The sequence below is a fragment of the Neolamprologus brichardi genome, chromosome 1 (genome assembly GCF_056152115.1).
Source record: "Neolamprologus brichardi isolate AB-2024 chromosome 1, ASM5615211v1, whole genome shotgun sequence".
Lineage (NCBI taxonomy): Eukaryota > Metazoa > Chordata > Actinopteri > Cichliformes > Cichlidae > Neolamprologus > Neolamprologus brichardi.
The window spans coordinates 44,713,280-44,741,006 of NC_142104.1; the positions used below are offsets into that span (position 1 = coordinate 44,713,280).

At 38.5% G+C, this 27,727-nt stretch overlaps 1 protein-coding gene across 2 annotated transcripts in view; it reads right to left on the reverse strand.

Annotated features, from left to right (window-relative positions):
• Positions 1 to 27,727, reverse strand: part of ano1a (anoctamin 1, calcium activated chloride channel a) — a 55,415-nt gene that overhangs the window by 15,753 nt on the left and 11,935 nt on the right. The window contains exons 3-14 of one of the 2 annotated variants that reach the window (XM_087843092.1): positions 26,363 to 26,692; positions 18,757 to 18,855; positions 17,969 to 18,120; positions 8,964 to 9,018; positions 8,701 to 8,752; positions 8,010 to 8,065; positions 7,304 to 7,345; positions 2,556 to 2,620; positions 2,182 to 2,316; positions 1,474 to 1,634; positions 809 to 894; positions 181 to 192 (exon numbers count right to left, since the gene is read on the reverse strand). In XM_087843092.1, the coding sequence (XP_087699218.1) occupies positions 181 to 192; positions 809 to 894; positions 1,474 to 1,634; positions 2,182 to 2,316; positions 2,556 to 2,620; positions 7,304 to 7,345; positions 8,010 to 8,065; positions 8,701 to 8,752; positions 8,964 to 9,018; positions 17,969 to 18,120; positions 18,757 to 18,855; positions 26,363 to 26,692 (1,245 nt within the window). The remainder of the gene's footprint in view (positions 1 to 180; positions 193 to 808; positions 895 to 1,473; positions 1,635 to 2,181; positions 2,317 to 2,555; positions 2,621 to 7,303; positions 7,346 to 8,009; positions 8,066 to 8,700; positions 8,753 to 8,963; positions 9,019 to 17,968; positions 18,121 to 18,756; positions 18,856 to 26,362; positions 26,693 to 27,727) is intronic. The other variant, XM_087843095.1, reaches the window with a different exon arrangement.

Sequence of the window (27,727 nt, forward strand, 5' to 3'; positions counted from 1 at the left end):
TCACCTGATTAATGAGACCACATCTTCAGAACAAACCTCAACAGATAGTCAAGCCAGATGTGCAACACAACTGAACCACAGAGACAAAGTCAGGTAAAAAGACCACGTGGAGACTGTTAGACACCTTAAAAGAGAAGAAAAGTAGTTTCAGAGCAGATCTGTAACAAAAAGAAGTCAAACCTTGTGTTCCCCCTGTGAGATAAACCAAACACATAAAAACATAAAAGCGACATCAGTTTACGTGTCAAGTTAAAAACATTTCATGTTTTTTAAGAGTAATATAATGATGATATGATATTGTACTGAACTGTACTGTGTACATTATCATTTAAAAGACATTCACTCCTAAAGGTTTGTGTGGGAACCTCATCTTATCTCAACCATTATGTTACTTATCACTACAGGAATGTGTTTTTAAGATTCCTACATCCTTTATATCCATATTTGTCTCTATTTGAAGAAGAGTGTTGTTAAACCTTCACATCTGCTTTCATTTCTGACCAAAGCACTTTCTAACCTGAGCAAAGATCAGCTGGAACATGTGGCACTGCAACAACAAACTTAGAGTTTCATTTGTGTTTCTAGCATCTTGCATCACACATTTAAACTACAAACTGTGCAGGTTTTGTAGTTATTGTGGTCCTAAACATGTAATTAGCACATTAACATTAAAAAGCTGTACAGTAATATTTGCACAGAAAAAGAACTTGTGCAAAAAGTGCAAACTCATTATTCATTATCACCATTTACTAATTAACACCAGGTAACAATGATGCTGTGTGCATTAAAACATGTGGGGTCATCTCACCTGCTCCTCCTCTCCAAACCCTGTGAGGTCCCAGACATAGTTCAGTCTCATCTGCCGCCTCTTCCAGTGCTCCATGAAGAGAACAGCTACACAATGAGACACAAACTCAACGCATGCTCGGACACCAGGCAACCAATGGCAACCATAGAGAGTATGAACATTTTATATTTATTCATATATGGTTATGCAAGTTTTATTACATAATGTACATAATCAACAGCAGGCAGTGCCTTTATTTAAAAAGTACAGATTTATAAAAATATTTTAAAATCATGTACATCTTACAATCCTCCAAATGCTTTTTGTTAATTAATATAAGGTTCATAATAAATGTGCTGACGTTACATTGCTCACAGCTGATGACTCCACTTGTATGATTGCACCGTTCATATTTCTTAATATAAAATATGAAATATAAAGTCTGGCAGTATTTGACTTTGCAACTGCCAACACTAAAAATGCCCTGAAACAAAGGTGCTGGTTCCACAGATCAAACAGTCTTATGTTCAGAGCTCCTTAGGCTACGATGACCTGACGACTGAGAACCTTTACAGACAAATACAGTCAGAATTTGGTAGTTTTAGCGATCCTTTGCTGCACAAGCTTTATTTGTTGTGGTCTACATATTTTCTGGTTGTTGCCTATATATTTGGACATGTACTCACCCCATAGAGCCATGAAGACGGAGAAGAAGACAGTGGCTGCGTTGTCAAACAGATGGCTGGCTCGGGCTGTGCCACATGCTGTGACCAGCTTCCAGTAGCTGCAGGCTTGGTCGCACAGTGGACACATGGTAATATTGTTTCTGGGATCACAAATTTCCATGCTAACAAAAAAGAATAGATTTCAGAAATGAATCATCTGAGCCAAAAGTTGGAGAGACCTTCCCGTCTGTTACTTCCTGTACTTCCTCTGCACTCTTCATCCGACTCTCACTCCTTCATTACTAATCCTCTCCACCTCCTGATTTACCAACAGTCCTCTACTTCGTTCATCTTCTCAACACATTTCCGTCATTTCTTAGCACATTTCCATTTTTGTCGAACCTCAAATCTGTTGCACACCCTCTCTGGCTTGATCTACCTACCAAGTCCTTTGGTACAAGTCCTCATTTCTTAGCTTCTAGCTCCACATACAACTCACTATAAGCCTTTTCCATTGCCACCTCTCTCTTTACTGTAGACCTATGCTTTCTTGTACTCCTGGCTACGTTCTTCTTGACATAAAAATGAGAAATTTGTTCACTCCGTTTGTGATGCAAATGTCAAAAGGTCACAAAAGTGTAACCTACCTGCTGTGAGTATTAGACAAAATTGGAATCATAGCAAGCTGACACTTGCAATAAAGGCAATAAAAAAGCGTGTCCAGCGTACCTAGGTATGTTATCATCGACAGTAGCACAGCCATAGAGAAATACAATTACTCCGATGATGGCAGCAGGGATCAGCATCTGTGTGTAGACTCCCAACCAGGCAAAATACAGTCCAACCTTCTCCCCAAAATATTTCCTGGGTGAGAGGAGATACAGAGGACACTGTCAAATCCATCACTGCAAAATTAACTGTGATCCCTTAATAGTTGAGCTTAATTCCATGTAAATAGGTCGTGTATGCCACTATTAAAGTCATAATTACAAGACCTTTCTGATTAAAATTAATTTCCTCAATTTAAAGTCATAGGACAAATAAATTGTGGTTTTGCAAACTGCGTTTCCTGTCAGCAATTTTATGCCAGATATGGATCTCACCTGATGAGTCCAATGGGCTGGTACTTGTAGAAAACGCTGTAGCTTGCCCACTGTTCGTACAGGAGCTGTGAACAGAAGCACGACTCAATAAATATATCACATGCTACATATACATATATATATATATATATACACACATATATATATATATATATATATATATACATACAGTGGGGCAAAAAAGTATTTAGTCAGCCACCGATTGTGCAAGTTCCCCCACTTAAAATGATGACAGAGGTCAGTAATTTGCACCAGAGGTACACTTCAACTGTGAGAGACAGAATGTGAAAAAAAAATCCATGAATTCACATGGTAGGATTTGTAAAGAATTTATTCGTAAATCAGGGTGGAAAATAAGTATTTGGTCACCTCAAACAAGGAAAATCCCTGGCTCTCACAGACCTGTAACGTCTTCTGTAAGAAGCTTTTCTCTCCCCCACTCGTTACCTGTATGAATGGCACCTGTTTGACCTCATCATCTGTATAAAAGACACCTGTCCACAGCCTCAACCAGTCAGACTCCAAACTCCGCCATGGCCAAGACCAAAGAGCTTTCGAAGGACACCAGGAAAAGAATTGTAGACCTGCACCAGACTGGGAAGAGTGAATCTACAATAGGCAAGCAGCTTGGTGTGAAAAAATCAACTGTGGGAGCAATCATCAGAAAATGGAAGACATACAAGACCACTGATAATTTCCCTCGATCTGGGGCTCCACGCAAGATCTCATCCCGTGGGGTCAAAATGATCATGAGAACGGTGAGCAAAGATCCCAGAACCACACGGGGGGACCTGGTGAATGACCTGCAGAGAGCTGGGACCAAAGTAACAAAGGTCACCATCAGTAACACACTACAACGGCAGGGAATCAAATCCCGCAGTGCCAGACGTGTTCCGCTGCTGAAGCCAGTGCATGTCCAGGCCCGTCTGAAGTTTGCCAGAGAGCACATGGATGATACAGCAGAGGATTGGGAGAATGTCATGTGGTCAGATGAAACCAAAGTAGAACTTTTTGGTATAAACTCAACTCGTCGTGTTTGGAGGAAGAAGAATACTGAGTTGCATCCCAAGAACACCATACCTACTGTGAAGCATGGGGGTGGAAACATCATGCTATGGGGCTGTTTTTCTGCCAAGGGGACAGGACGACTGATCCGTGTTAAGGACAGAATGAATGGGGCCAAGTATCGTGAGATTTTGAGCCAAAACCTCCTTCCATCAGTGAGAACTTTGAAGATGAAACGAGGCTGGGTCTTCCAACATGACAATGATCCAAAACACACCGCCCGGGCAACAAAGGAGTGGCTCCGTAAGAAGCATTTGAAAGTCCTGGAGTGGCCTAGCCAGTCTCCAGACCTCAACCCCATAGAAAATCTGTGGCGGGAGTTGAAAGTCCGTGTTGCTCGGCGACAGCCCCAAAACATCACTGCTCTTGAGAAGATCTGCATGGAGGAATGGGCCAAAATACCAGCTACTGTGTGTGCAAACCTGGTAAAGACCTATAGTAAACGTTTGACCTCTGTTATTGCCAACAAAGGTTATGTTACAAAGTATTGAGTTGTATTTTTGTTATTGACCAAATACTTATTTTCCACCCTGATTTACGAATAAATTCTTTACAAATCCTACCATGTGAATTCATGGATTTTTTTTTCACATTCTGTCTCTCACAGTTGAAGTGTACCTCTGGTGCAAATTACTGACCTCTGTCATCATTTTAAGTGGGGGAACTTGCACAATCGGTGGCTGACTAAATACTTTTTTGCCCCACTGTATATATATATATACATATACATACATATACATATATATATATATATACACACATATATATATACACATATATATATATATATACATATATATATACATATACATATATATATACATATATATATACATATACATATATATATACATATATATATATATACATATATATATATATACATATATATATATATATATATATATATATATACATATATATATATATACATATATATATATATACATATATATATATATACATATATATATATATATACATATATATATATATATATATATATATATATATATATATATATATATATATATATATATATATATATATATACATATACATATATATATATATATACATATATATATATATACATATATATATATATACATATACATATACATATATATACATATATATATATATATATATATATATTTATATATTTATATATATATATATATTTATATATTTATATATATATATATAAATATATAAATATATAAATAAAAGAATTAGAGGCTATTTTTTGCAGATTTATCAGTTTTTATCAGTTTCACGTTATATGTCCTAATGCAATAACATTTATTGTGCCAAAAGAAAAGTTTCCAGATTTAGATTTCATAATCATCCATCCGTTCATTATTGGGGGTTCGGGGATCAGAAGTCTATTACATGGCTGACACAGAAACAACCATTCACATATATAGTCATACCCACACCCAACTGCGATATGATGCAGTCATAAAGCAGTTGACTGCATTAGCTCTGCACATTCTCATTTCCTAATTCTAGCAGAGGGACAGCACATGACAGTTAGCCCAAAAGGTTGATTCTGTTCATCTGGATGTTTTCAGTGGGAGAAACGTTTCATCATCATCAGGTGACGTCTTCAGTGTCAGCTGACTGCAGGTTTCAATCTTATAAACAGCACATTTACACAACAACTGAAACCAGCCCACTGAAGGAACAATGGCTGTGAGGTCAGGTTTTTGATCACTAATATAACCAGAGGGAAGCTACACCAAGTCTGAAAGGTTTACCAAAGATACATAAACAGGGTGCACCTTTAAGACCAATAGTCTGTATGATCCACTCGGTCACCTATAACATCTCCAAGTTTCTGGCTTCAGTCCTCAACCCGCTGGTAGGCAGCTCTGAACACCACATCCAGAACATTTCAGATTTTGTTGAGAAGGTGAGCGATATCATTATGGAGGCAGATGAAACCATGGTGTTGTATGATGTTACATCTCTCTTGTGTTCGAGTCACTGAAGCAGTCGACGTAGTGCTTTTAAGACCTACCATAGAACCAAGTCCACCAGAGCTTATATTATATGTTTACATGCTGTGGAGCCATTTTTGGGAGCATTTCAAGTTGCTATACATCAATACAACCATTATAGCCCAGATTTTAATAATATGCATGCATTAAGTGCATAGTAATTACATAAATTGCAAAAAAGTGCAATAAACTACAAAAAAATTGAAAATCGTTTTTGTTTTTTAACATATATTTCTAGTTAGAGAAATTTCAGAGGCTTATCCCTCAAAACTGTAAATACAAAAATGTTGCACAAAATAGTTTCCCACCACAGGAAACTTATTTTGAGTGTCTTCATAGTTTTATTTTTGAAATACACCAATTTTTATATACTGCAGGAAAAACGAAAATAAATATTATAATGCAAATTTGCAGAAAAGCAGCATATGCATCAAAATAAACTATTTCCAGCAGTGTAATATGAGTCCTAAGCATCCCAGAAACGACACAGAAAGTCATAAAGTCAAAGATAACTTTTAAAAACACCAGTATAGGCTCATGAGGCCCGGATGGTAAAAAAAAACTACAAATGGCGGTAATGCAAAAGTTCACGCTGACGTCTATTCCAACGTAGGAAGTGTTACGAACAGCTGATCGGATCGGCAAAGCGTGTTTCTGGAATATTATGTTTTTGTTGCTGCAAGTGCTTTTTATGCAGTTTTTGCAAAGCTATATGTGGAAGGAAACTGTGACCGAGGACAAGCTGATGGCATAAGATGTAAGTACAACTCCTCCGGTTTCACATGCAAAAAAAATTATTGCGCTAGCTCACGTGGTTGCAGAGCTACCGGGATTTAAAAATAGTTACGCAAAACAGAGCGTGCCCGCTCCGACCGGCTTTAAAGGGTTAAGAGATTACAGGATGACCCCGCTCTCAGCACCAATCAAGTGTGTTTGGACTTGGAACTGTGTCTTCATTCCACCTACTTCACATACCAGGGTCAGTGCTACAGACAGAAACGCAGGTGTGCCATGGGCTCCCAGTTTCACCCATCAAGGCCAACTTGTACATAGAAGAAGTAGAAAAGAGGGCCATGTTCTCCTACCCAGGAACACAACCAAGTTACTGATTCAGGTATGTGGATGACACCTACAGGCCTACTGGTGTAAGGGTGAGTCGAGGAGGCCATTTACGTGAAAAGAGACCATCTCTGAATCGAGCAGGGGGTCTAATTGTACATCTGTCACCATCTTACATGCTGTGATTGCAGCCATTCCCCAACTCTCTGTGAATGGGACTCATGGTTATTGATCAAGTGTCATTTATGTGCAATCATCAGAGGAAACCTGCAGTCAGCTGAGACTGAAGCAGTCACCTGGATGAGTGACGACACGTTTCTCTGAAAACGTCCAGATGAACAGAATCAACCTTTTGTGATTTCCTTACCTGGAAGATTGAGCGTGCATCAAGATACATGATAGTTAATTCAGTATCTGTGATACTAAATGGACTAGTTATTAGTTATTAGTTATCAGTTATTACGTAGTGCTTTTCTACTTTACTTGAGCTTCCAAACTCCATTGTCAGTTAAAAATAGGGTCACCGTTTTGTCATCAGTCAATTTAGGCTGAATATAAGTGAGATGTTTTTAATAGACTATGTTTTGGTGTAATACTGTTTTTGTGTTCTCTACTTACCTTCCTGTCATTAGGTTCTGCACTCAGCCCTTCAATGTCTCCCTGTAACACACAGGTTTTATAGTCAGTATTAGACATATTTCCACTGTATTACAGCCTCCCGAGTTGACTTTAGGTTAAAATTTAAAAAAGGAATATTGGTAAAAATAACAACAATAATACATTTATTTACATTTTACAAGCAATTAAACAACAAAATCACAGCAGATATGAAATAAATCAGTAGAAAGACACCATGGAATTAAAAGTCAATACATCATGAACTAAACACACACAGCACTTTACACAACTTGTACATTCACGAGTCACACAAACACCTTTTCTGTGCTGTTTCTAAGTGCTTCCTATCTGACATCCATGGATGCATCCGAGAGCAGCATGGAATATTTGTGTGCAGACTGGAGCAGACTGGGATCAAACCACCAACCTGTTGGTTATTAGCTGACCTGCTCTACCACCTGAGCTACAGCCTCCCCAATTACAGCATCACAATTAAAACAATATTACTGTCTTAAACTGAGCTACATAAAAATACATTAAATCACATTGAATAAATCACAACTGGTCAGAGAGCTCAGAGTAAATGTAAACAGTGTTTTTGTTTCTTTTTAAATAATAGTGTACAAGCAGAAACCCACAGACTATAATCATTATCTTGGTGTATAAACATCAGCCTCAAACACGGCAGAGAAAGTGTGATACTCACATCATGGAGGGGATAAGCAGATGTGTACACACCATTGGCTAGCAGACTGGTGAGCCCTGCATGAAGGCACATTTAACAGAATTATAACTCAGAAACACACACACACACACACACACACACACACACACACACACACACACACACACACACACGATCAACCATTAGTTCGTTATCTGAAGCCCTTGATTTGCTTTTCAGTATAATGTCACAGTCGGCTCTGATCATCAACATATAAATCGCTCATAAATAAAAGCTGCTGTCCTACAGAGTTTCTGTGTTTTGTACAGTCGTGCAGACCACTGCCACTTTTGCTGATAATAACAGTGCCCGTGGTCACAATTTTATTATCATTTGTTGTGCAAATGTTGTTTGTTGTGTTGTTCCTCTGAGTTATGTGACCGTCAGCTACATTTTATATTCTTAATTTAATATTCTTCCAGTTTAATTTAATATTTTTCTTCAGGTGCTGTTAAAACCTAGAAGTGGACTTTAACAATTGTTTTACTGTGTTAGGCTGTTTTTTCCTCTGTGGGAATATTGACGTTCATCTAATATTTCAGCTGTTGCACTGATATGGTTAAAATGGACATGATGTGTCCAGACCGCTCTCGGCCTGTGGGACTAATCACAGAGAGACTGAGATTAATTGCACATTGATCCATTCCTGGTATCAGAAAGGCAGATTTCTTACCCAAGGGATATTTGGGTTTCATGCATTTTGTCCTCTTCAGTACCTCATAGACCTGACCGTTAAACAACAAGAAAGAAAACTGTAGCAATAATGCAGTTTCTATCTGTGAGGATGAGGAGTGAACATTTAACACAAGACAAAGCAGGGAACTGGGAACCTTATAATCATAAGCCAAACAATTATTTCTTTATTTTGACATGTAATTGAATCAATATCTACAGAGTTAACTCTTCAACCATCCAGCTACTAAAACAAACACTCACGATGGAGCTCCGAGTCTTGCTGTCAAAGAACTTGTTCTTGTCAGAGAGATCAAATCTGATAAAAGAAAACAACACAGATGAGTTACAGATGCAAAGAAACACTTGTGGCATGTTTGTGAGATGTGCGTCTATATAATAGATGCAGGAAAAGAAAAACATACAGGAAGTCTGAATTGAGTGAATCCGTTATAATTCCAATATTAGACAGGAATTCCACAAAGCTATTCCCCATGTTACCTCGATAACCCTCAATTTAAATAAAGCTTTTGGCTTTTTTTTCATTGATTAATTATTATTTATTAATCATTTCATTATTAACTGTTTCTTTTCAGATCAGGCACTCCCCCCCATCTCATGTTCTTCTTTCCATGATGTTTATCAGCCTCTCTGTGATATTCTGTTGGTCATTTTGAATCATTGCAGTCAATCAGCAATTGTGTTTTAGTTTTTTGCCCTTGTTTGTTCCATCAGCTCTGTCAGCATTAACATGTTAAAGCTGCAGTTTCATTGGTTGAATGGTGTTCTTGTTTCATACCAAGAAACGTAACATTGCTTTGGAAATCATTTAGTTCAAGACAACTGTGGAGATTTGTAGGAATCAAAAGCATTTCTAATGAAGCCAGAAATATTTGTAAGATACATTTTGTAATTCGAACTGGGAAAGTTGCTTAGGTCAGAGTGATTTCAGAGCTGAACATTAAGTAACAGAGAAAATGTGGAGGGACATCTCTCGCAAGCTCTTAGTCAGAGCTCCAAATATAGCTGCTCACTGCCCACTCTCTCCTCCATACATCGCAGCAGGATGACTGTAAGACATCAGTGCTCTCTTATTACTTTAAAAGCAAATTCACTTATAGAGAGAACATAAAGCCTTTGCAGCCTGTATTTAGTCAAGTTATTCTAAATCGTTTATTCTGTGATTTCTCTTTCATTGTGCTGATAAAATAAGTGTTTGCTGTAGACTAGCTTTATTTGGAAATGGATGATGATCACTATACAACCCTTGTGACAAAGTGGGTGAGAAGACCATTTGTCCATATTCTTAGTTAACATTCTTGTTTTGAGTTAACCATATTTCACAGGTAATCTGCAATAGGCAAACATCTACTATCCCGGGTTTGTTTATGTTTTGCACTTTTACAGATTATATAATATAACATCTTGGTTTAAATCAATTCCTACAAGTTTGTTAAGTTAACATGTTATTTATTTCAACTGTTAATTTGTATTGTTTAGAACTTACCTTACCTACCTGTCTTCCAGAAACAAAAGGAGGAAATGTAGTTTTACTTCCTGCTTTATAGCTTCTGGGTTCATTTGAGGTCACAGGAAGAGACCAAGTGCAGAAGGGGAAGAACTCTTATAATTTAATAAAGTTGATTTTAGAGGGTTGATGAAGAAGTAGATTTATTGTTATAATATGTATTGATTACACCAGAGTTCATGTTGCCAGTAAAGAGGAGTAGTAGAGACTTGAATATAATCATGTTCATCATATCTACCTACTGAATGGAATAGTCCAGAGGAGAAATTGTTTGATTGAGTGGACTATTTAAGCAGAAGAACTCAGGTGTTTCAGGAAAGGTTTCGGGTCAGTGTAGCTGTGTGCAGTTTGACCTTAATTTCCGTTGATTTAAGTTCAGTTATGTTTATTTGAACTGAGTTAATTATAGAGTTGAGTTTCTTATTTGTTTCTTTGTAAATATTGTTTCGGTTACAAAATGGTGAATAAATCACTGGCTACACTGGACAGCATCAGTCTCCTGCACTTCTTTGACCGCATAAGTCGAGTCCTACCACAAACCTGATCATGATGAAAGCTTCAGCTTTCCTGTTATAAAGTTGTAAAGTTGCCAGCTCCAACTTCAGTTCAGTTTAGAAAAACAATATATCAAAGTCTATCGTGTGAATTTATTTTTCTCTGATTCCAGATTTGCAGTTATCTTCTCTTATCTGGTTTTTAATTCTAAAACTGATAGTAATGTTCTTGTTTCGCTCACTCAGAATCCATGAAAACATATTACCTCTTTGTCAGCTAACATTGCTCATTTATCCAACTATTTAATGTTTTTGAATGGACAGTCTACTACATCGAGCTTCCTTTCTTTATTATCCACATTTTAAAGGTGTTTAAAATTAACACAATTAGCATATTTTAAATTAGTTTTTGGTCACTTGATAAATCTAAAACCTATATTTTCATTTTGTATCGCATCTGTTTCAATGTACAGCAGGTACTGAAAATTGTTATTTAAGACTTGTTCAGAAACAGCCTTATAGCTTCTTATCTTACTGCTATTTGCTACTGAGTATAAAGTGAGTTTCTAGGCTCTTTCTAGAAAGCCACGAAGATACTTGAATGTATTCACTTGGGGCAGAAGTTCATTCCCAGCCTGGAGGTGGTACTGCAACCTTTTCCAACTGAGAACCATGGCCTCAGACTCAGAAGTTCCAGTCCACATCTTAGTAGCTCTACTTTTGGCTGCAGAAACCCCAGAGTAACCTAAATGCTTCATCAAGCCAACAGAATCACACCAACTGGAAAAAGCGATCAGATGCAGAGAAAATTGAATCCAACCTCTTAGCTGTGCCTAGAAATTTGATCCATAAATTATGACTAAAACTGGTGACAAAGACTGGAGTCCAGTACACTCAGCGAACAAGTCTTACTCTTTGCCAGCAGTACAAAACCAAGTTCCCACAATGGTTGCACAGGGTCCAAATAGCGGAAATCATTAAGCCCAGAACCCCATATTACCAAAGCACCCTGTAGTGTACATCAAGGGTGCATTTGAATACATTCTTGAAGTGCAAAAAACAGATGAAGACTGGCTGGACAACCTTCCATGTATCCTTGCACAGCCCTGAGTTTCCCACTACTGGGACAAAAGCTACATTTTAACTTCTGAATTCAAGATTTGACTGATGGGAGACGTTCTTCTCTAGTATCCTCAAATAGCGCTCCTCAGGGAATCTGAGAATTGTGATATAGTTAAAGCACACTATTTGTTCCCCCTTTTTTAATAGGTGGACCACCACAGCAATTCAGACAACCCAAGGGAAATGTCACTGATTTCCAAGAGGCTTGTCAACTAGGATAACCCCCAACATTTAAAGCATGTTTTTAACCGTCCCAGTGATCTCGGCTGCCCCCGTGTTTCCAGACCACCTTCTCTACAGCAGACATGTCAGTACTGTTTAGGAAAATTCAAATTACTGCCTGAATGCATCCTAAGTTGAAGTCAACAGCAATCCAGTAAACAGTGGGTAGGGAAAATTTTCCCTTTCCAAAATTTTCTGATGGTCTGCCCGAATTACTTCAAACCAAACAAAAGCCTTTCAGAAATCACCAAGGTTTTGTTTCAGTTGGTACCTAACAGGTGTTTCCAGGATCCCAAAAGCCAACAAAGCTCAACAGCACTGCTTTAACCTGACAGCATTTTTCATCTCTGGTGTCCACCATGTAGTTCATGTACTGGTGCTACAACAAGAAGCAGCTACCAAATAATGAAGGTCTGTGCAGCCTCCTCAGCAAAAATGCTGTGAAATGAGGTTGAGGTTTCTCAACCATAAGCTCAGGCTCCTTCCACACCAGAGAGGTGGCACTCCATATGCCTAAAGGAGCTGTATATTAGATCACCAAGACCTTCAACTGTACACCAATCCACAAACTACAGGATCTGTAGGTCTTCACCTATATCAGCTGAGCCCAGCCAGGCCCTATGGGTTAAGGCCTACGTGCTTTCAAATGAATTGGCTCTAGGGTGGTGCCCTGGGTAAGGTTTGAATCCCTCTTGAATATATCGTCACTGAATTTTTGGAAACTCAAACCAGTAAGCCAGCTTACTTGCAAATTTCACATAGGGTCAACTACTTTGTTGTCTTCATTTTAATTTTTTATGTTATTTTAAATAATAGATTGAAGATGGCGCCGGATGTCATGGCACGCCGTCTCTCGGTTCTGCAATGTTTACGTTTTATGTTCTTAGTGGTGTCCCTGCTAGTTTTAAAAACTCACTCCCTGTTGGCGTATGAGCAACAGACGCTGCTTAATATCCGTGACTCACTGCTGAAGCTTTCCAGCGTTAGCGAGCGATGTGGAGGACTCCCTCTGGCGTCGGTACCAGGGGAACTGCATCGCCGTGATCCCCCCTGGAATCCTTCGAAACGGAAGCGCTGGAGAAGTGGACGAATGCGCGGCACGCGCTCTGGGAAGCGTGTTCGGGTCAGAACTCCGATGCGGCGGGTCGTTACCATCGGTGACCGTGGCTGTTTAGGACTTTATTTTGGCCTCAAACAGCGCTGCCTTCTTCCTGTTTACCCGACCTCATCGGAGCACGCTCACCCGAGGCTGCTTTATTGGTCGCCATGCCGAGTGGATACGAGGGGAGGTGGAGCAAATATGAACAACCTACAATTACTGCCTGCTACCACGGATGGACAGAGTTAAATTAGCTCTCTTAAACGCAAGATCCGTATCAAATAGAACTCATGTTCTTCGGGACTTCTTTGGTACTCATAAGCTGGATGTCATGCTCCTAACTGAGACATGGCTGCGCTGGTGAAGTGGCACCTTGCTGTAACTTTGCCCACCGATGCCAGCTTCTTCAGCTCCCCCAGGTTGTGTGGGAGGGGAGGCGGGGTAGCCTCTATCATCAAAGACTGTTTTAAATGCAAACAAAGTCCTGGTGTTTATCCCCTCATTTGAGTCCCAACTGCTGACTTTAGGCTGTCCTGTGGTTCTAATTATAGTCATCCATCGTCCACCTAAATATAATGACTTGTTTATTCTGGAATTTTCAGACTTCTTGACATGTTTTATCGCTCACTATGAAATGATTCTTATAGCGGGGGACTTTAATATTCATCTGTGTTCTGAGGATAAACCCCTGGTCAAAGATTTCTTAAATGTAAATGATTCCTTAAACTTCACACATGTCTGGGCCAACACGTGAGGGCCACACTCTAGACCTTGTCTTGGGCTACGGGCTGAATGTATCAATGACTAAAAATTGTGTTTTACCTATTCTAGACCACTCAGCAATATTATTTGATATTTTAATCCCTAAATCTCCAGCTTCTGTGAGGGGAAACTTGCCCCTCAGATCATCTCGTTATATTAGCCACGAAGCATTGCTTGGAGTTAAATTACATCTACCTGATGTGTTGGACCCTATTTTTACCCAGGAGTTATGTGTGGACACCTTGACTGCGAATCTTAATAATACACTTCTTGAACTACTGGACTCTGTCGCTCCTGTAAGGAAGTTGAAATGTCAAAAAAGGAACCCTATGCCTTGGTTAAATGAGGAGCTCCTGAACTTGAGAAGAAATTGTAGAAAAGCAGAGCGTCACTGGAGATCTTCCAGACTAGAAGTATTTCTCCAGGCTTGAAAGGACTCATTGTCTTCTCTTCCATCAGCGATGTCGACAGCGAAAGCAAATTATTTCTCAAATCTCATCATGAGTCATAAACATAACTCAAAACTCTTATTCAACACAGTGTCACAACTTACAGAGAGTAAGTCTACTCTAATTTGACAGCTCATGACTTTCTTGCGTTCTTCAGAGACAGGGCTGCAACACTTAGGAATCAGATTACTCCCTCCTCAAGCTGTTCTCAGACTACTCAGCTGCTTTGCCTGTTGGTGCTGAAAAACTATTCTCTGACTTCGAGGTTATTTCTCTGTCTGGATTAACTAAGGTTGTAAAAGCAGCTCGATGTACAACCTGTTCTTTGGATCCTCTACCAGCCTGGGCTATAAAGGAACTGTGGTCAGCATTAGGACCCTACATTCTGTTTCTTTAAATACTTCACTGACGACCGGAGTCTTTCCTGAATGTCTTAAATCAGCTGTGGTAGTGCCGATCTTGAAAAAGCCTGGACTGGATGTTGACATGGTCGCAAACTCTAGACCCATCTCACACCTGTCTTTTTATCTAAAGTCTTTGAAAAAGTGTTTTTTAAGCAGCTCACTGAGTATCTGTCAACTAACAATCTGTTTGAAGCATTTCAGTCTGCTTTTAGACCAAATCACTCCACAGAAACAGCTTTAGTCAAAGTGGTAAATGATCTGCTGGTAAATGCAGACAACGATCGCACTTCAGTTTTATTACTGCTGGATCTAAGTGCTGCGTTTGACACTGTGGATCACTGCATTTTATTAGATAGGCTTGAACATTTTATTGGAGTTACAGGAAATGTTTTATCATGGCTGAGATCTGACCTGTCTGGGAGGTCTCAGACTGTTAGTTTTAAAAATGATCTCTCAGAGACCTGTGCAGTGAGGCATGGGGTCCCTCAGGGCTCCGTACTTGGACCATTGCAGTTTTCTATGTACCTGCTGCCTCTTGGTGTTCTTTTAATGTAACCTTTCATTGTTACGCTGATGACCTGCAGCTTTATGTTCCTTTAACCATTGGAAATTGTGCTGAAGTCTCTAAACTAGAATGTTGTTTATCTGCAATTAAGGGCTGGTTATTGGATAATTTCTTGCTCCTAAATCCTGATAAGACAGAGTTGATGGTCATTGGGCCACACAAATTTCAGCACTTGTCCCAAAATTTCATCTTGAAAATTGATGACAGTGTCATAAATTGCAGGAACAAGGTAAAAACTTGGGTGTGTGGTTTGACATGGTGCTCTCCTTTGAATCTCATGTAAAAGAGATAACAAAGACCGCCTTTGTTTTTGTGAACATCGTAGAGCTGGGCGATATATCGAGTTTTTAAAAAATATCGATATATTTTTATACGAGATATAAGATGTGGCAATATCCTTTATATCGATATAGTCTATGTTACTTGTGGAGCCGCAAGTTTGCCTCTCTTTCGTCCACTTTTATCTTTACGCAACATTGCACGGCCTCGCCTCTCCTTCACTGAACACAACTCCCCCTCCTCCCCCATCGCTTCACCTGCAGGAAGCGACAAGATGGATACGGCAAATCTCCGTTACCGAGTTACTGCGCATCGCCCCGTGCGTGGGGCTGGACGCCGTCAACGTGTTAACGAGCTAACGAGCTAACCACGCTAACGCCATGCAGCCCAGAGGCGCTGCACAGCCTAAAATCCTTTCGTTTTCTCAAAAGTTGACAGTGCGCCTTATGTATGAATTCTGGTTGTGCTTGATGGCCGCGAACAGATTTTATGTGGTACACAGCGCTCAGCAATCTGTCAAAAAATGTTTTAGTACGACTTTGGTAAGCTACGGTGCTGCACCGGTTGATGGATTGTCGGAGCATTACGGCTACCGTAGTCTGGAGCCTCGCGGAGTGATACGTACTGTGCTTCAACGTAATATTACCCTACTGTGTATAAGGACCATAAATGGCACCTGTAAGACACACGGTTATGAAGCGGATTTCAAACTCCAGGCTGTCAGTCACGAACTTGGCAGCTGTGAAATCTGTCTTTGTTATTCTGCTCAGCGTCTGTTAGTTTACATTTTGACTGCACAATTGTGAGCTTTTTGTTATGCACAAAAACAACATTGTTTTCTTTTATTTATGGAGCATTATTATTTAATAAATGCTCATAATTTATTTTTGAGTAAATTTTATGTACATCTATGCTCCATGTTAATAAAAGTGTCTGTGTGACATCTGGGACACAGCTTTGACTAAGAACTCTCTTTTTGTTCTTACTTTATGGCTTTAAAAAAAAATCGAGATATATATCTTATATCGCCGTCCAGGTAAAAAATATCGAGATATGAATTTTGGGTCATATCGCCCAGCCCTAGAACATCGCCAGAATCAGACAAGTTTTGTCAAGCGACACGTATTGATTATTGTAATGCTCGTCTTTCTGGCCTACCAAAGAAAAGTTTTAGAGGTCTACAGATGGTGCAAAATGCAGCTGCTCGGATTTTAACAAGAACTGGGAAATTTGAGCACATTACCCCTGTTCTGAGATCTCTGCATTGGCTACCTTGTCAGGTTCGAGCAGATTGCAAGGTGCTGCTCACCTACAAGGCTTTAAAATTATTATTATTATTATTATTATTATTTTTATTATTAAAGAGGAATTAAATGGCTTGCAAGTTTTTTTTTAACCTCTTAACTACGCACGCAAAGGTTTAAATGATCTTCTAGGGCAGAGCTTCCCAAAGTGGGTGGTTCGCCACCATTACAGGGGGCGCTGTATAATAATATATATATATTTTAAAAAGAACGCTTGGACACTGCTAGCATAATGGACAGGTTTTTGGTGGGGTAGTGAAAGTGGGGAAGATTGTCTTATAAAACAAAGGGGCACCTAGCAAAACAGTTTGGGAACCACTGTTCTAGGGCATGGGATACGATTTTCCAGAGAACTGATTGGCTTAATGGAGGCTACTGACCTTAGTATTAAACCAAATATCACAGAATTATCCAGAGCAGAGCTTCTCATAAATCACATTATATCCCTAAATTAGTTGCAAAAAGCTTATACTTCATATTGAAAATAAAATGCCTTGATTATACATGATGAAACTGGAACATCTCGATGCGTGCTCATTCATCCAGGTAAGTTCATCTCTAAAAGTTGATTCTGTTCATCTGGAACGCTGTGATTGCAGCCATTCCCCAACTCCCTGTGAATGTACTCATGGCCATTGATCAGTGGTTGTTGATCAATGGTCATGAGAATTTGCATAATTATGATTAAGGAACTGACCTCCCAGCCCATTGTTCCTTCAGTGGGCTGGTTTCAGTCATTATGCTAATGTACTGTTTATAAGATTGAAACCTGCAGTCAGCTGAGACTGAAGAAGTCACCTGATGATGATGAAACATTTCTCCCACTGAAAACGCTTCGTCCAGATGAACAGAATCAACTTTTGGAGTTGAAATTGGAAATTAGTAACAAGCTACAAATTTGTGGTTGTCAACAAACTGGACAACTCAGAGGCAACACACACGGGTTCTATAGTGTTTGCCTAAGAACAGGTGTAAAAGCCTAAGTTTGAGATATATTATTTTTCAATTGTCTTTATAACTATAAGCAGATATTTTACTTACAGGTGCTGTTTTTCTCTGGAGAAGGCGTGAGAGAGGGGTTTCTGACACTGTGATCGGCTGGTGTCGACTTTAGGGTGGAGAGGAGCTGTAACTTTGTGAATGAACATCCTGATCTTCTCCACCACATTGCTGCCTTGTTTCACTTCATAAACCTGCAGAGGAGATCCAAATAATAAAATAAAATAAAAATAAAAATAAAAATAAAAATAAAATAAAATAAAATAAAATAAAATAAAATAAAATAAAATAAAAATAAAAATAAAAATAAAATAAAATTTAAAAAAACTCAAACAATCCAAAAACTACCCAAAAGTAGCAATTTGATTGAATAATGATTTCATTCCAAGAGCTAAAATGTAATATATACTTTTTTGTGTTTACCAGCCATTCACTTCAAGAGCCTTGGCAGGTTTAGGTGTAGAGAGCTGTAGTTCTTTCTGTTGCTGTGTTCTTTCACATACATTTTGCTGTCAGTTTATTAAAAACAGGCTGATGGTCAATAAATTTAAAAATAATTTACTTAGGTACTACAGTGATCATAAACTGGACTACATTATTGGAGATACTTTCAAAACACTTTAAGAAAAGCACAAACTAGTACAAATAGGGGACTGAGTGATAATTGTTGCTAATTATTCCAATTATTTATTTTGCAGTGGATATTTTTGGACTGAGTCAGCTGATATTTTGTGCAAAGGATTGTGCTACAGGACAGCATCTGTACACTTCTGAAGTCAAAGCACAGCAGCAACACATATTTTAGAAATAGGAAATAATTGGTGGAGTACCTTCTTTGTTGGCATTTTGAGTTTCATGAATTCAGCCTCTCGACACAAAACATTCCAAGGAGCATGGATCTTTAAGAAGCCAATTCCAGGGATAGTACTCTGAAATACAACAGAGGTTTGGATATTTCAAAAGCATCAGTAAAAAAAAAAACATAATTAAAAATTCTAACAGATTAATTCCAAAAAAAGAGCAAAGTGCACAAATATAATATATACACATTCTACTGTTTTCTTAGCAGAAATCAAGTTAAAACATGCTTATGTGTTTCTGCAGAAAGCCTTTTTCATCATTTAAAGTAAAACTTAATTCAGTTATATCCATAAGGCCAGAGTTAAAATCACTTTTATATATACCATTACTTATGCACAGTGAAGAATAACAAGTACAGATATAAGCAATTATAAAAGGATGCAATTCTGAGCCAGTTTGATCTTTAGGCATCAAGATCTAAGCCTAGCATCTCAACAAAATTCACAAACCATTGACACAGACTGAGGTGAAGCATCCTGGTGTCTTTTTTTAAATAAATTTTTCATCAGCTACAAAAGTCAGGAAACAGAGTGTTCAGAGTACGCTTTGATTTTGATCATTATCATGATAGCCCATACCCCTATAAAACTCTGTGTTCATTTATGTCTTTAAGAAATGTTCCGCGTTTTAACTAACTGGTGTGTTACATGGCTTTATGAAGAGATAAAGCAGAGTATTACCTGCATAGCAGTGAAAATTTATTCTATGTCCTCTAATGACATAATTTTACAAAAACAGATGGAAGCAAAATCACAAAAGAACACCTTTGTGATTTTGTTTTTAAAAAAACAAAAACAAAACTAATAAATAACTTTGAGAGGCTCTTATCCAGAGCCTATCCTTATCAGGATCGCAGTGGGCTGGAGCCAGCCTACCCCATCTACCATACGGCGAGAGGCGGGGTACACCCTGGACAGGTCGCCAGTCTGTCGCAGGGCTCCCACCCAGAGACAGACAAGCATCTGGACTCACACTGAGGGGATATTTGGATTCACCAGTTAAGTGCATGTCTTTTGGCTGTGGGAGGAAGCTGGTGTACCCGGAGTAACACAGGGAGCATGGAGGACCACAAGAGTCACACATATCGAGATTCTGTGCTTGAATAATGAATTATGCAATAAGATATGTATTTGTAAATTCATTTACGAATTCATTATTAATAATTTTATGTACTGAAACATTAGTAATTTATTACTTAGTAATTTAATTAAAAATAAAAACACTATTTATAAATCAATATTTCAAAATGAATTATTAATCCATTAATAAATACTTGATATTCGACAGAACATCACTTCATATTCTATACTGTTCACTGGTTTCACCATACTTAAGCTATTGTGCAGAGGTCTGGGGCAACAACCACATTACATTCACTTTTTACTCTTCAAAAAAAAAGCAATTCGAATCATCCACAGTGCAGGTTACAGGAACATACAAACTCACTATTTTTGCAGTCGATCTAGTGAAATTCCAAACAGCACAAATTCTATTCAAAGCAAAAAATAAAGAACTGCCAGGTAATATTCAGAGTATGTTTTTCTTGAAAGAAGGAAGTTATAATTTAAGGGGTTTTTGTAACTTCAAAACAGGGAAGGTTCGTACTACAAGAAAAAGCTTTTGTGTTTCTGTTCATGGAGTGAAACTGTGGAACAGTCTGAACATGGAATTAAAGCAACGTCCAAACATAAAACTGTTCAAAAAGAGTTATAAAAATATGATCTTCTCGAACTATAAAGAAAAGGAAAATATTGAAATTAAGTGAATGTCTCTATTTAAAAAAAATAATTAAAAAAATCATGATGTGATATTATAGTATATAGTATATCAGACATCTGTTCACTATTTTTATTACAAATTATATCAGTAAGGAAGCTGACTAAATATTAACTGATCATTTATGGCAAAGGGGTGGGATTAAATAAGTGTTTACTTCTTCCCTTTCAACATGTAAATTAATCAGAACGGTAGCTATATTGAAATGTATTAATTTTTTTTGGATAGTATTTTTTTTTCTAACTCTTATTTTCTTTTTTTTAATGTACCTGTATATTGTTTGCATGCTTGAAATAAATTACCAATCAATCAATCAATATTAAAAATGGATTTCTAAAATCAACAATGAAACTCTCAATAAAAACCTCATTTCAAAAATCAGTTTATAGTTCCTAATTAAAAAAACTGATTTCAAAACAAACAAAGAAAAATACAATTTAAAAGGTAAATAAGTAAATGGATTCAAAAATCAAAGATTTATTTATCACATTAAAAATGGTGATTCCACTCCTCATTTGAAAATGCATTTCCCTTTCCTGTTAGCTCACAGACTTGCTATTATATTAGCAAATCTGTGAATTAACTTTTTAACTAATAACTATTGGATTAGCTATCCGGTCTTTAAGTCTGACGCCATTAGCCGTGCCCTGGCCCAAACTCAGCTGCAGGTCCCCAAGTCACACGATCACTGCAGCATCACTGAGAGTTAAAAACAGTTTAAATTCTTTCATCTGTAACAAAATGATCAGCGTTGCTGCTCTACCAGGTGTAACAATTAAGTTTAACATCCAGTCATCCATGAAAACCGAATTTATGAAAGTTAACGGAGTTAGAAGTCAGCAGGAAGTTAGCTCGCTAGTTTCCACGTAAACATGATATACCGTGTTCTGACTGAGAGATTTCTGAAACAAATTAAAACGTACAGCTCTGCTATCACTTCCAACATAAATGAAGACAGAAAACTAAACAGCTGTGACATAGGTAGGGTTACTGAAGTTTGGCTAACATAGCTGTGTTTTTGTAAGCTAATGGGCTTTCCACAAATAAAAGCTTGAACCAACACTGAGCCCAGTTACATTAAAAGAGTTAAAAGAACTGAGACATGGTGATTAAAATAATCCGGTCGTTAAGTGATGACGTGACGAATCCTACTTCCGGGCCTAAAGTAGTCTGCGTTTAATATGGCTTTTGTGTTGTTAACATGTTTAATGTTTTGTATTTTCTTCTATTTAATCTCAAAAAGCTCCTAAAACAGTCAGTGATCACTGTTGACCTCCCTCGGCTTTTATTACCGCTAATCATTCATTTAAGCTCAGTTTTTAAAACCTTAGGATGTAGCTACAGCCCAGCCCATGCAGCAGTATATGAATGACTAACCTCGTATTGTGGATGGATTATCTCAGTTGTTCTCCTGGCTGAAGTTTGGTCCTTTTACAGCATCCTGCCATGCGATTACATTTGTTCCTGACCACCGAGAACACTCACGTTAACTTTTATCGAGTGGAAAAAAGTTAGCTTGTTTATATTATGCTAACATAGCTGTGTCGCTAGCGGTCACGTAGCACATCATTATATACCAGCTAGCCAAACTTCAGTAACCCTACAAACGTCACTGCTGTTTAGTTTTCTGTCTTCATTTATGTTGGAAGTGATAACAGAGCTGTACGTTTTAATTTGTTTCCAAAACCCCGCAGTCAGGACATGCTATATTAGCGAGCTAACTTCCTGCTAACTTCTAACTCCGTTAAATGTCATAAATTCCGTTTTCATGGATGCCTGGATGTTAAACTCAGTTGTTACAGCTGGTAGAGCAGAACGCTGATCATTTTATTAAAGATGAAAGACTTTAGACAGTTTTCCAACTCTCAGTAATGCCATAGTGATCGTTTGATATATGGACCTGCAGCGGAGTTTAGGCCCAGACACGGCTAGTGACGTCAGACTTAACAACCGGATAGCTGTCAGTTCTCTCGTGTCTGCTAAGACTGGAGATGACACTATTTAAGTTAATTTATTTGAATACGTGAGTGCACACATTCATTCTGCACATAAATGATGATCGAGGATAATGTGCAGTTTTATTTTTTACATGATGCCTGTCTTTATTAATGCAATTTGAAAATTAATACATAAAAGTTGGATGTTTTATGAATTTATCCAATCCCAGCCCCGAACACGGTATGCTGAATCTTAGCATTGAATGTCCAGTATATTTCAATCAGTAGAATTTGTACAGTACCTAAACCTAGTCAAGCGTGTGGTAAAGGTACAGAAGATAAGATACAAAGGCCCTGAATGCTGTATTATATACAGTAAATGATGTGGAGATTATTTTCACAGAGGTCATAAAGTTATTAAATCACTGCTGATACTGTAATGTAAACATCAACCAATTATTTTTGTGTCTTTGTTTGTGTGTTGACTAGTGGTGTGCGGATCGATATTGAAATATCGATTCTTCAGATACCAGTTATTTATGTTCTAGAATTGATTCTCATATTAAAATATCGATATTTCAGTACTCTGGGTAAATTTGTAGTTTTTCCCATTAAAAGGAACGCAGTGGAAAGAAACTATATCATTTGGATCATCTAAATTGGAAGGAACTACTTCCTCTTCCGCCTTTCATAGTCATATGCAAAACACAGTTGTGTAAATGTGTCGCAGCCCCTGGCGTGCGCACTCACAACAATGGCTGAGCGTAAACAGAGTCATGTGCGGTCATATTTTACCTCCACAAACAGCCCACACGCGGTTTGCAATACATGTGGAAAGACAGTGAGGTGTTGTGGCAACACCACTAACCTCATCAAACACCTCAGAGTAAATCATATCACAGAATATGACGAGCTTATGTTGAGGCGAACTGAAGAGGAGGACAGGGACAGGTGCTGCTAAGGCGAGACAGACGTCTCTCAGTGCTTTAGTGCTGCAGGCAGGCAACGTGTTCAAATAGCGCAACTTCAGATTTTTTTATTTCTATATGATTTTACTGCATTATTAAGCAATGAGAACAAGTAGTCTGATGTCCTGTAATCACTATGAAGCTATATTATTATATTATTATTACAATTAAATAATGCAATCTGTTCCCTACCATACTCATGGAGGATTTTACAGCTCTGAGTCAGCTTTGTAGCATCAAACACCCATCTGGACTTGTAGGAAAAAAACATCTTTTTAATTTCATTTTCCTTTTTTATTTTCCTTCTTCCTTCCTTTTATTTTTATAAATGCATTTGCACTCTTTTACCTTGAAAAATATTTATTTTGAAATATTTTGCTGTTTTACAGTTTAGGACCACATGCCTTTAAAAGGCCAAATCTGTGCAAAAAATCTGGATTCACTGTCATTTTCTGTCAGGTAAAGAAACTTTCCCCTCTTGAACGATGTTCAGCTGCACAAGCAGGGTCTCTTGCAGCGTGCCATCACTGCTGGGATGGTGGGTTGCAGTAAGACAGTCATTTGGAATTTCTTAAATGATCCTGAGGGTTATGGAACGAAAAAGTCAAGTGGAAGACCCCAAAAAATGTCACCAGTCTTGAGCCGGAGGATCCAATTGGCTGTCCGCCAAGACACTGGACAATCCTCGACTCAGATTAAGGCGGTTACTGTTGCCGACTGCAGCCCCATAACCATCAGATGGCATCTGAGACTGAAGGGCTTCAAAAACAAAAAAAAACGACTTCAAAGTCCTCGTCTTCTTGAACGCCACAGGAATGACAATTTGGAGTATCTTCATCTGTAGAGATACTCGCGTTCTAAATATCTGGGGTTCCTACTAGACAATAAACTGGACTGTGAGCCAAACACCAACTAGGGCTGGGTATCATCACTGATTTCTAGAATCGATTCGATTCCCAAGGTCCCGAATCGATTCGATCCATGATTCGATTCGATTCAAATCGGGGAAATTTTGCCTCAGACAGTCAGAAATATTATAATTCAGATCATTTCTTTTTACATCTATAAAAAGAAAGCTGACACTTGTGAGACTTTGTCAAAGGTGTGAGCATCACAGCAGAGGCCTTTGTGTCAAAGTAGCTGAGGACAAAACACAGAAAAACATGAAGGTGATTTTCCTGTTCTGGGATTTTATAAAAATATTCAGCAGTAGATCAAAAACGAAAGAAAACCATTAATCAACACATGAACATTACCTGATGCTGCTGACGTGAAGCAGAGCAAAGTTACAGAGGTTTTATTTGAGACGCAGCTGAGTGTTTTGCAATTTTGCATAATTTTAAAGTTTAAATTTGTTCAGTATTGAACAGCAGAAATGAGGCTCTCTTTTCGGAAGTAAGTAGAAGGGAAAAAACGTCGGCCGACAGCCTGTAAACAACCGTAGACTTGTGCATAACAAGCAAGCGAATAATGAAGAAAACAGATTTTTAGACAGGAAACTGTTCTTGAAGTACAGAGAGAGAGAGAGAGAGAGAGCTGTGCATGAAGTGTGATTTTATCGTGCTGGAAGCAAAACAGTAAAAGTCAGAGTGAGTTCATGACGATGTTTATGTGAAGTGTAGTTTGGATCTTCTTTTGCTGCTGGTTCAGTCAATATTGTTTGGAGAGAGATCAAACTAACAGCTTCAGGATCAGCGCAAAAAGGGCGTAAACACAAAGCGCGGACTCGCCGAAACATCAGAATCAGCGAGCTGTCGGCTTTCAGCCCAGAGGGTAAGAAAGCCACATCTCACTGATTCTGATCTGCGGGTCCGCACCTTGTGTTTACGTCTTTGTGCAGCATCCGTGTTCCTGCTCTCATTTACTGTCTTAGCTGTTTGGTGGTTGTTGAAATTTTGTGAGATTTAACCTGAGATTCTGGTGTTTCGGGCAAAGTACATTTATATTTAAAAATCGATTCAGGATTTTAATGAATCGATTTCACGTTATCCAAGCTAGAATCAATTTTAATCGATAAACCGATAATCAAAACCCAGCCCTAACACCAACCTTCTCTACAGGAAGGAGCTCCCTATGGAGGCTAGTATCTTAACATCTGCTGGAGTGAGTTTAACAGTCGATGGTTCCCAGTATGCTTCTCTATGCTGTGCTGGGGTGCTGTTTCAAAAAGAACATTCACAGACTAAATAAAATAAAAAGGCAAGCTCAATTGTTGGTGAACTTGGACCCTCAGGAGGAAGTGTGTTCTTATATTGAATTATTGTTAATGAATATATTTTGTATTTGTTATTGGATCAACTCGTTATAGAGTGACTGTTGCCTTTCATTGAGTGCGGGAGCAGCTGACCACATGTATGAATTACCTTAGGGATTAATAGTTTTCTGAAGTGCAAAAGAAATGAAACATCACCATTCGCTGATTATCAAGAGTCAGCGCATACTGTGCAGCGGTCCCCAACCCCCGAGCCACGGACCGGTATCGGTCCATGAGTCGTTTAGTACCGGGCCGCGAAAGTTGAGGCTCGGGTGTGAAATTTATGTTTTCAGGGTTTTTATTGGTTTTTATTGTTAACTCTGTTTCCCTGAGTCTTTTCCCGTGTGTTATGAATAAATCTTCTCTTTTTTGTTTCCGGTACTGGTTTTATTTTGTTGTATTTGTCTCTGACACCTTAAAGGCCAGTCTGTGAATACTGTCGGACATGAACCAGTCCGTGGTGCAAAAAAGGTTGGAGACCGCCGGCTTAGAGGACCTTTTGTTAGCAAATCAGTCCTGTTATTAACTGAGAGCAGGGACAAACCTGAGCAAAAACGAACAGGATTATGTTAAAATCAAAATCATCATTACATTACCCTAATCAAACAATTTCCCTCACCCCAGCCCTCTCCCTTCTCACCCCTTCATCCTTTTCCAGTTCTAGCCCCGTCTTCTGGAGGTTTTCCTCAAACTCATCCCGTTTAAAGCGCTTGTCATCCTCATGATAGTCAGTCTGATGCTCCTGTGCGGCGACCTCTGGGTCTTCTTTTGCTTGTAGCGGCGCTCGGCTGCTTCTCTTGCTCAGGCTGCGCCGAAGTCGTCGTATGAAGTTGTTACCCCCAAACTTCGATGACCGGCTTCGTGTGCTGCCAGACTTTTGGATTTGGTAAGTCAGAACATAGTCCACACGTCGCTTCCCATCAGAGAAGTACAGGCCAAGTACTTTGTCTGAGCATCGATCCTTCATCGGCTGGAAGCAAGACAGAGATTCAAAACATTTCCATTAAATTGTATTTATACAGCATTATATAGGACCAAAGCATTTTATACTGTAAGGTGAAGCCCCTAAAATAATAGGAAAAAAATCCCCAACAATTACACCCCCCTTCCTCCCTCGAGCAAGCGGTTTAGTGACAGTGGGAGAGAAAACCTCCCTTTTAACAGAACCAGTCTCAGGAAGGGCCAGAGCTGTAACTGGCTGAGGGGAGGAAGACAAATCGCCCACTGTGGAAGGGAACCAGAGGATAATAACAACTGATGATTAAATGCAAAGTCTTGTTTAAACTACTTTACACTTACAGGGAGTATCATTGATCATCACTGATTATGTATGCAATAAAACCAGAGGAAAGATCTGCACAATAATATACGACATTCTTGATATGATTTTTCTTCTATATTGTTAATGCAAGTCAGGCAACCTTACTGAGATATTATTATTTAAACAGGACCAATGTTGATATACTAAACAGTACAGGTAGGTACAGGTAGCATGTTTACACACGAGCTACATGAGCTTTGAAGAGGCCTGGGTGAAGTTAAGCTTTTTTACATGTAGCTTTGTCAAAGGCAATGTCACTGAAATTATTCATTTGGTTTCAAGAATAGATGGTATCTGCATATTTGTTTTTCTGACACTAGCTCAACATACGGTAATATAAAACTGATGCAATGCAGCTTCAATTATTCTGTATGCAGCAAAAAGCACCTGGATATCCTGAACTAATGCACAGACCAAATTAACCTTTAAAATGCTTCATATTAACAATAACTATAGTATCCTACAAAAGTATTGAGCCACCCTAATTTATTTATAACGTCTTCCAAATTGAATTTAGGTGTTCACCATGCATGCAGACTGCACCTACAAACATTTGTGAATGAATGGGTCACTCAGCTGGTACTCAGTTAACTCCAGCTTGGTACAGTGACAGAAAGACTTGTGCAGCAAGTCTAGTCATGGAGTTTCCTCGCTACAAACTTTTACACAGTCAACTGTTAGTGG